Below are 10273 nucleotides of genomic sequence, written 5' to 3' on the forward strand. Positions count from 1 at the left end.
ACCCTGGCACTCCGTATTCAGGCCCTCTCTACCTTAACGTCTACTCAACATGGGAGAACTTCAGAGACACAGGTTTATGATGTCGGCTTGATGCTTGTTTTGGCACAGGTCCAACGGACAACCAGGTTTCCCCATTGGTCCTTCTTATAGAACTATTACCTCCCTCTTGCAGTCCCTTTTCATCTCTGTCTTTGCTACTCTCCCTCTCTTCTCCATTTCTTCTGTCTTCGCTTTCTCTGCTCGCCATTTCCTCACTGGCATACTGTGAGTGTCTGTGGTCGGGAAGAGAGAGGTAGAATCCAGAACCGAAGCACTTTTCTCTCCGTGTCCTCGGGCAGCGGCGCAGCAGTGATGTTTTAACAGCTGAGAGTCCTCACAATGCACAAGACACCGCCACTTTTACAGCTGCGCAGGCAGAATGCAGCTTTGGTTCCCCTGGCGTCTGCATCTGTTCGCAGCCCCTATGAGCTGATACACCAGCCAAGGGAACGATCACCCGTGTGCCGTTGCATAGGAAGGAGTTTGGCTTCTTTGTGTCTTTGGGTTGGTGTGGGTTGAGGTATGTGGGTTGAGTGGGTCAAGAGTGAGGTACATGTACGTCTATGAGTACGCATCAGTGGATGGATGCAAGACCTTTCTCTTCTTCACACTCTCGTCTTCCTGTCTCTCACACCACAAACAATGGGGACACCCCTGTTTCTCTCCCCGCCCTGTCTCTCCCTATCTCTCCCCGTACACAGACACCTCTCTCTCACTCTCACCCTGCAGTGCATCAGTCTTTTCTTCAGTCCAGCTGTCAGCTTCCTGCCCCCCCCTCCTCCACATGCACACATCTCCACATCTGCGTGTGTGTGAGGCCATGACAGTGTGTGGGGGAGTCTCCTCCATACCCAAAACACTGAGCATGGGACAGGAGAGAGAGGGAGGGGAGAGAGGGAGAGAGAGAGGACAGTGGAAGGGAGAGAGGGGGACTGGTAGACCTAGGGATATGTGAGGATGAAGAGAGAAAACAGGAGAGAATAGAGAAACAGGTAGGAGATAAACAGGTAGGAGAGGAGAGAGAAACAGGTAGGAGAGAAACAGGTAGGAGAGGAGAGAGAAACAGGTAGGAGAGGAACAGGTAGGAGAGGAGAGAGAAACAGGTAGGAGAGAAGAGAGAAACAGGTAGGAGAGGAGAGAGAAACAGGTAGGAGAGGAACAGGTAGGAGAGGAGAGAGAAACAGGTAGGAGAGGAGAGAGAAACAGGTAGGAGAGGAGAGAGAAACAGGTAGGAGAGGAGAGAGAAACAGGTAGGAGAGAAACAGGTAGGAGAGGAGAGAGAAACCGGTAGGAGAGTAGAGAGAAACAGGTAGGAGAGTAAAGAGACAGGTAGGAGAGGAGAGAGACAGGTAGGAGAGGAGAGAGAAACAGGTAGGAGAGAAACAGGTAAGAGAGAAACAGGTAGGAGAGGAGAGAGACAGGTAGGAGAGGAGAGAGACAGGTAGGAGAGGAGAGAGACAGGTAGGAGAGGAGAGAGACAGGTAGGAGAGGACAGCGAAACAGATGGGAGAGAAGAGAGAAACAGGTATGTACTGCATTTGGCAACACTTCACTCAACAAGCTTGCATCTCCATGCTGTAGTGTAGAACACACAGAGAGTGAGAGAGAGAAAGAGAGAGATAGAGGAGACAGTGCATGCTCTTCTCCACAGCACACACACACACACACACACACACACACACACACACACACACACACACACACACACACACACACACACACACACACACACACACACACACACACACACACACACACACACACACACACACACACACACACACACACACACACACACACACAATATTATGGCTACTTACACAATGGCACAGTACAGTCATGTAGGGGTCAAGAGGTGGTTGAGTGGGAGAGGTGTCAGTCAGAGGGTTTCCCTGTCTGTGTTTCCCCACTGCTCTGATGGAGCATCTGCTGGAGGAAAACATGGAGGCTCTGGGTGTTGTCCCAGACTGACCCTGGATGTCTGTCTGTTTGTCTGTCTCGCATGTCGCCATGCCAACTACACCACCCCATCATGTAACTAATCCCACCTACAGAATGTCTGTTGACACTCACCTACAGAATGTCTGTTGATAGACACCTACAGAATGTCTATTGATAGACACCTACAGAATGTCAGTTGATAGACACCTACAGAATGTCTGTTGACAGACACCTACAGAATGTCTATTGATAGACACCTACTGAATGTCTGTTGATAGACACCTACAGAATGTCTGTTGACAGACATCTACAGAATGTCTATTGATAGACACCTACAGAATGTCTGTTGACAGACACCTACAGAATGTCTATTGATAGACACCTACAGAATGTCTGTTGACAGACACCTACAGAATGTCTGTTGATAGACACCTACAGAATGTCTGTTGACACTCACCTACAGAATGTCTGTTGATAGACACCTACAGAATGTCTGTTGACAGACACCTACAGAATGTCTATTGATAGACACCTACAGAATGTCTGTTGATAGACACCTACAGAATGTCTGTTGACAGACACCTACAGAATGTCTGTTGACACTCACCTACAGAATGTCTGTTGATAGACACCTACAGAATGTCTGTTGATAGACACCTACAGAATGTCTGTTGACAGACACCTACAGAATGTCTATTGATAGACACCTACAGAATGTCTGTTGACAGACACCTACAGAATGTCTGTTGATAGACACCTACAGAATGTCTGTTGACACTCACCTACAGAATGTCTGTTGATAGACACCTACAGAATGTCTGTTGATAGACACCTACAGAATGTCTGTTGACAGACACCTACAGAATGTCTATTGATAGACACCTACAGAATGTCTGTTGATAGACACCTACAGAATGTCTGTTGACACTCACCTACAGAATGTCTGTTGATAGACACCTACTGAATGTCTGTTGATAGACACCTACAGAATGTCTGTTGATAGACACCTACAGAATGTCTATTGATAGACACCTACAGAATGTCTATTGATAGACACCTACAGAATGTCTGTTGATAGACACCTACAGAATGTCTATTGATAGACACCTACAGAATGTCTGTTGACACTCACCTACAGAATGTCTGTTGACAGACACCTACAGAATGTCTATTGATAGACACCTACAGAATGTCTGTTGATAGACACCTACAGAATGTCTATTGATAGACACCTACAGAATGTCTGTTGACACTCACCTACAGAATGTCTGTTGACAGACACCTACAGAATGTCTGTTGATAGACACCTACAGAATGTCTGTTGATAGACACCTACAGAATGTCTGTTGATAGACACCTCTTCATAGGTCAAGTGTCAAGGCTGGTGGTTCTGCTGACATCAGAATAAGGGTGACAAGGTTTGGGAACCAGCGACTGTCTGTCTTTTGTAGCACAAAAAAAAAGTATTTAAATGTATGCACTCAGTACTGTAAGTTGCTCTGGATAAGAGGCTCTGCTAAATGATAACATGTAAAAACAAATGTAATATCTGAGGGAGCGGGGAGTCCCGCAGTCCAGCCAGAAGCTCTCTCTGGTTTCCCAAGGATTGGTCTCAGTGTTGGGGAAGGGATCAGACGGGTGGAAGGAGAGGAATTCTTGGATCGGAGATATACTGAACCTATTTTCTCTTTCCAGATGCATCCAGATGTTGCTGGTGATGTGCAATCCATTGCAGGTGAGAAGCTAGATATGCGCGTGTGTGTGAGTACATGTTTGTATGGATATGTGTGTATGTCAATGAACGCGTCTTGACAAAGGCATTTAGGACCTTCAGATTTTTGCATCATGTTGCTGTTCATCGTGTCCTCGTATCCTTCCCCCAAGGATGGAGGGAGTGGGGGATAGTAGCAGTATGCTGATTGTGACCCGTGTGTCCCGTGTGTGCAGCAGGTGTTTGGCGTGGATGGGGTTAACTTCAGCGTGCACGTGGAGAACCAGACCCGGGTGAGAGATGCTATGAGCCGGCGGCACCACCGGGTCTACCAGCTCTACAGCCGCACCAGCGGCAAACACGTCCAGGTGCTGGGGAGACGCATCAGTGCCCGCGGAGAGGACGGAGACAAATATGGTAAGACACACACACACAGACAGGCAAATAAGTACACACACACACGCCTCAATCCTCCCAGCCTTGGCAGTGGGCAGTGGAGCTTGTCTCCGGAGCACAAAGACCTCATCGACCAACTGCTGACTCAATGATTCACCAGAGAGACACACAGAGAAAGAGTGAAAGAGAAAGAAAGCAGGAGAGGAGGGGGGGCCTGCCAGGTAGAGTGTTAGGCAGTGTTAGAAACTCATCTCCTCCATCGATCTATCCATTGATTTTTCATCCTCCCCGTTGTCTTCTCTGGGTTTAAAACAGCAGGCTGCCTCCCTCATCCATCCCTCCGCCACTCCTCCCCCTTCCCCTTTCTCTCTTTGTCTGTAATCATGCCTAACCCATTCTCAAACCGCAGAGGATCCATGCAGGGGAACGTTAATGCTGGTGTTCATCTTCCTCTGTGCAGATGAATGGGGTTCATGTTACCAGCTCTCCCATTCACAACCGTGCTCTTCACAAACATACCACTTCCAGGCCAGCCTTATTACTGCTCCGCGAGCAGATCTGTTCTTGACAAGTGGTTCTCAAAAGAAGAAAGACAGTGGTTAACGCCATCAGGCAATGGCAGTAAAGCATTGTGAGAGGAAAAAAGAACAGAGAACGAGGGGGAGAACAGAGAGGAGGGTTGAAGGCGCAAACATGTAGAGTGGGAGAGGGAGAGTGGAGAGTGAGGAGAGAGAGAGAGAGAGAGAGAGAGAGAGAGAGAGAGAGAGAGAGAGAGAGAGAGAGAGAGAGAGAGAGAGAGAGAGAGAGAGTGGAGGGGAGTGTTAAGGGAAGAAGAGGGAGAGAGAAGGGTATTGATTTCTTGTGACCCCTTTGTTGACTAAGGTCATGTAGGAACCATTTCAGGGATTTATTTTAAAAACAGGCACAAGCGCTCTCTCGAAAAGACATTGAGTCAGCGCAGTGTTATTACAAGAGAAGGGGTGCAGTACTTTAATATACACTGAATCAGCTTCACAATGGCATGATGAACACACACACACACACACACACACACACACACACACACACACACACACACACACACACACACACACACACACACACACACACACACACACACACACACACACACACACACACACACACACTTAAAACAACAATCCCCCCTGCAGTGTTTGCTAGACTTCTTCTTCTTTTGTAGCCTCGCTCTGTGTCGGCTGTCCTCATGTCTTTCTGTGTCTTTTTTTTTAACGAGCCCCACTTGTAATGACCAGTCTCCCGTAAGACCGTCTCTGAACAGGCTTCTTTGACAACTAACCATCTACTCACCCAAATTTCTGCCTGTCCTCGCTTCGCCGTCTGCCTGGGATTGATCTGTCAGTTCAAACCCAGGCTATAATCTCTCTATAAACCCAGGCTATAATCTGTCGCTCTGTCAAGTTGCGTCCCCTCCTCCTCCCTTATTTTCTGTCCCTTTTGTTTTTGGTGCTCTACCTGTCTGTGGCTCTAACGTCTGTCTGTCCCTCTGTCTGTCCCTTCACAAGCCCAGCTTGTAGTGGAGGCCGACACCTTTGGTAGCCAGGTGAGAATCCGTGGCAAAGAAACCAACTTCTACCTGTGCATGAACCGCCGTGGCAAGCTGGTGGGAAAGGTGAGACCTCTTCTGTTCTCTCATGTTTTCAAACAATTACAGCATCACTAGGCTTATGGCATGAATCACAACAATATGCCAAAAAAAGTGCTGTTTGGAAGCATTCCTGAGCATTCCTTGATTTTTGTTCAGATTGAATGTGTTCACATGGATTGCTGATCTGCCTCTTCCCTCATGTCTCTCTCTTTCTCTATCCGTGTGTGTGTGTGTGTGTGTGTGTGTGCGTGTGTCTGTGTGTGTGTGTGTGTGTTCGTGTCTCTGTTCTCTCAGAAGGCCAGTAATAAAAGTGAAGACTGCGTGTTCGTGGAGAAGGTTCTAGAGAACCACTACACCGCGTTGATGTCATCACGCTACGCAGGCTGGTACGTTGGCTTCACCAAGCGGGGGCGACCTCGCTGCGGCCCCCACACGCTGCCCAACCAGCAGGACGTCCACTTCATGAAGCGCTTCCCGCCCGGGGAGTACCCTGAAACCACTCCCTTCCGCTTCACAACGGTCAACAAGAGGAGCAAGAGGGTCCGTGCCACCGGGCCCCGCTAGCAGCTAACGCTAATGGCTACCCTCCATCCACTGCCCATTGCCACCTGTACCTGCTTATTCAGTAATCGCTAACGGGATAACATTGACCCTTCCTCTGGACTTTAATACATGCTAATTGGCTAACCTGAAGCTAATCGATAATGGGATAACATTGACCCTTCCTCTGGAGTTTAATACATACTAATTGGCTAACCTGAAGCTAATCGATAATGGGATAACATTGACCCTTCCTCTGGACTTTAATACATGCTAATTGGCTAACCTGAAGCTAATCGATAATGGGATAACATTGACCCTTCTTCTGGACTTTAATACATGCGAATTGGCTAACCTGAAGCTAATCGATAATGGGATAACATTGACCCTTCCTCTGGACTTTAACACATGCTAATTGGCTAACCTGAAGCTAGTGGGCCAGTGATACACCCAGATAGTGAGCCAGTGATACACCCAGATTCCTGACCCCACCTAACGCTTCCCACTACTGGGATAACATGTACCCTCCTCTGGACCCTGATTGGTAGGTTTACTAACTGTACTAGTGCCACAGTACATCCACTAACTCGACACTTGGCCCTGCTAAGCCGTCACTGCCCTAGGCTCCACGATCTCTGTCCATTGACTGAAGGCCACTAGCTTGTAGCCCTGCTATCACAACTAGCCCATCAACCTGGCCCACTCCCCTGCCAGGCCCAGACACTATGACAAGGCCTGTGAAAGCTAGCTAAACGGATGACCAGGCTTTCCAACCTGTGTAGGCCTCGTTTCCCTCCAACCTCCAAGCTTGAACATAATGGTGCTATTGCACTGTCACTGGCCAGTTAATCACTAGTTTAGAACGGACAAACAAAAAAAGGGTCACTTTGCTGGTTTATCAAGCAGCCATGCTTTAAGGTAAACACTATGGCTCTGCTAAACAAGAATGAGTTCAGTGTGTTCTCGAAACTGCGGGTTTAAACTCTTTCTGAGGGCTAAAACCTAGCTACACCGTGATAGACCCAACCTTACTCACAGGCTTGGACCAGTTCAGCTATCTGACGCTGTCCAGGACTCACTGGATGATACCCACTTAATGGACCAAAAGACAGACAGGAGAGACAGACAGGTGGACAGACTGAAAGTCTATGAGACAGTGGCGTCATGAGAGAAACTGTGGAGCAACCGGTGGACAAACAGCGCGAGGAACACAGGAAGCCAGTGGAGTGGTGATCAAGCCACAGTACGGGACTAGACAGAATGGCACTGTGGAGAAATGGATGGACTGCTTTGACACACTTCTCTCTGTCTCACCCCCCTTGGGTGAGAAGAATCTGTGAGACTTGGGGTGAATGAATGTGAATGTATGTACAGTATGTGAGTGTGAGGGCACCAAAGACCATTTTGGGGGGGGGGGGGAATCTAGAAAGGGACTAGATGCCTAAATGATCCCCAAGGCAACCTCCCCCGGCAACTCACTGAAGTGACGGAAGCTTTAAGAACTGGAATGTACAAACCGAGCTGAACCAAAAAACAAACCAAATCTAATGACCACCAAAGACAACTGGAGACCAGCGCCATGACACCTCCCCAATTCCCACTGCCAGGACAGAATGCCCTCTTCTTATAGGATCAGAGGGTGATGACGGGCGCGTGGGGGAAGGGTGCCTTCTCTTCATATATGCGTTGCTATAGAAACGACCCGGGGGATGACGCTCCTGTGCGATACCATGGATACAGAATGCTGCTACCAGGACATTCAGTGGAACACCAAAGTCTTATACACAAAATATAAAGGGAACAATTTATTAAAAGTTATATAAAGATGACCAAAAAAAAACGAAATAAGCGATCTTTTTATGATTGTTACTATAATTGTTGATATTATTATAATAAAATTATTTCTTTTATTTATTTCAGCTCTGTGTGCAGCAGTCTTTCTCAAGTCAGTAAACCTGCATACAGAAACCTGTCTACTGTGTCATAAAGCATCTATACACAGCACAGGAGGTTGGTGGCACCTTAATTGGGGAGGACGGGCTCGTGGTAATGGCTGGAGCAGAATGGTATTGAATATATCAAACAATCTAATCAAATGTGATTGGTCACATGCACATGGATAGCAGATGTTATTGCAAGTATGGTGAAATGCTTGTGCTTCTAGTTCCTGGCATTGCAGCAATATCTAACAAGTAATCTAACAATTCTACAACTACTACTTGATACACACAAATCTAAGTAAAGGGATGGAATAAGAATATGTACAAATACATATATGGATGGGCCATGACCTACCCGCATAGACAAGATGCAGTGGTTGGTATAAAACAGTACATACATCTGGGATGAGTAGTGCAAGATATGCAAACATTATTAAAGTGGAATTAATAAAGTGACTAGTGATCCATTTGTTAGAGTGGCCAATGATATCAAGTCTGTATGTAGGCAGCATCCTCTCGGAGTTAGTGATTGCTGTTTAAGAGTCTGATGGCCTTGAGATTGAAAAATAGCTTCTATCTCTTGGTCCCAGCTTTGATGCACCTGTACTGACCTCACCTTCTGGATGGTAGTGGGGTGAACAGGCAGTGGCTCGGGTGGTTGTTGTCCTTGATGATATTTTTTGTCTTCCTGTGACATCGGGTGCTATAGGTGTCCTAGAGGGCAGGTAGTTTGCCCCCGGTGATGCGTTGTGCAGACCACACCACCCTCTGGTGAGCCCTGCGGTTGTGGGCGGTGCAGTTGCCATACCAGGTGGTGATACAGCCCGACAGGATGCTCTCAATTGTGCATCTGTAGAAGTTTGTGAGGGTTTTAGGTGACATGGTTTCCATGTGTTTGATGCCATTCCATTCGCTCTGTTCCAGCCATTATTACGAGCCATCCTCCCCTCAGCAGCCTCCACCGATACACAGGTACACAACCCCTTCATCATCATAAATTGACAATATTTACTTAACTATGTGGAACATAACTCTTCCACAAGAGTGTTTCCGTTTTTGGAAATATATAGACACAATACTACTCTACTTATATCCCTGACCACTGATCTGAAAGCATTGTGGAAAATAACAGTAGGCTTCTGCAAAGCAGTAGTATCATTTTCTTATTATTTCTCTCAACCCACAAATATAGGCTGACACCTAACCCCCTTCATCCCACCTAACCCACCACACAAACAAACCTCCAACACCATCCCAACACACAATTCTATCAGGGAACTACCATGAGACTTCAACATGGTTGCATCACAATAAATGTAATCTTGACTTACTGTATTAAATCCTCTTGGCCCCCATGGCATCCACCATGGTTCTCTACCTCACCGTCTTCTATTACCTCTTAAATTTTGTCTCTCACCATGAGATCCCGCTTTACTAAGTTTCCAGCTGGTTTTTGGCCATCTCTGCATTTGTAAAGAATCTTCGTTTCCTAAATCTGCACTGAACTGTAAAAACAGGATAGGTGGAACTACAGTGCCTTGCGAAAGTATTCGGCCCCCTTGAACTTTGCGACCTTTTGCCACATTTCAGGCTTCAAACATAAAGATATAAAACTGTATTTTTTGTGAAGAATCAACAACAAGTGGGACACAATCATGAAGTGGAACGACATTTATTGGATATTTCAAACTTTTTTAACAAATTAAAAACTGAAAAACTGGGCGTGCAAAATTATTCAGCCCCTTTACTTTCAGTGCAGCAAACTCTCTTCAGAAGTTCAGTGAGGATCTCTGAATGATCCAATGTTGACCTAAATGACTAATGATGATAAATACAATCCACCTGTGTGTAATCAAGTCTCCGTATAAATGCACCTGCACTGTGATAGTCTCAGAGGTCCGTTAAAAGCGCAGAGAGCATCATGAAGAACAAGGAACACACCAGGCAGGTCCGAGATACTGTTGTGAAGAAGTTTAAAGCCGGATTTGGATACAAAAATATTTCCCAAGCTTTAAACATCCCAAGGAGCACTGTGCAAGCGATAATATTGAAATGGAAGGAGTATCAGACCACTGCAAA

The 10273-nt window shown here is 46.7% G+C and overlaps 1 protein-coding gene across 4 annotated transcripts in view; it reads left to right on the forward strand.

The window, feature by feature from the left end:
• Positions 1-8173, forward strand: part of fgf18a (fibroblast growth factor 18a) — a 12712-nt gene extending 4539 nt beyond the window's left edge. For 2 of the 4 annotated variants that reach the window (XM_046295303.1, XM_046295306.1), the window contains exons 2-5: positions 3676-3715; positions 3928-4108; positions 5632-5738; positions 6009-8173. In XM_046295303.1, coding sequence (XP_046151259.1) covers positions 3676-3715; positions 3928-4108; positions 5632-5738; positions 6009-6278 — 598 coding nt within the window. In that variant the 3' untranslated portion in view covers positions 6279-8173. The remainder of the gene's footprint in view (positions 1-3675; positions 3716-3927; positions 4109-5631; positions 5739-6008) is intronic. The other 2 variants (XM_046295305.1, XM_046295304.1) reach the window with 2 other exon arrangements.
• The last annotated feature ends 2100 nt before the right edge of the window (positions 8174-10273 follow it).

Source organism: Oncorhynchus gorbuscha, linkage group LG13, assembly GCF_021184085.1.
Source record: "Oncorhynchus gorbuscha isolate QuinsamMale2020 ecotype Even-year linkage group LG13, OgorEven_v1.0, whole genome shotgun sequence".
Taxonomy (NCBI): domain Eukaryota; kingdom Metazoa; phylum Chordata; class Actinopteri; order Salmoniformes; family Salmonidae; genus Oncorhynchus; species Oncorhynchus gorbuscha.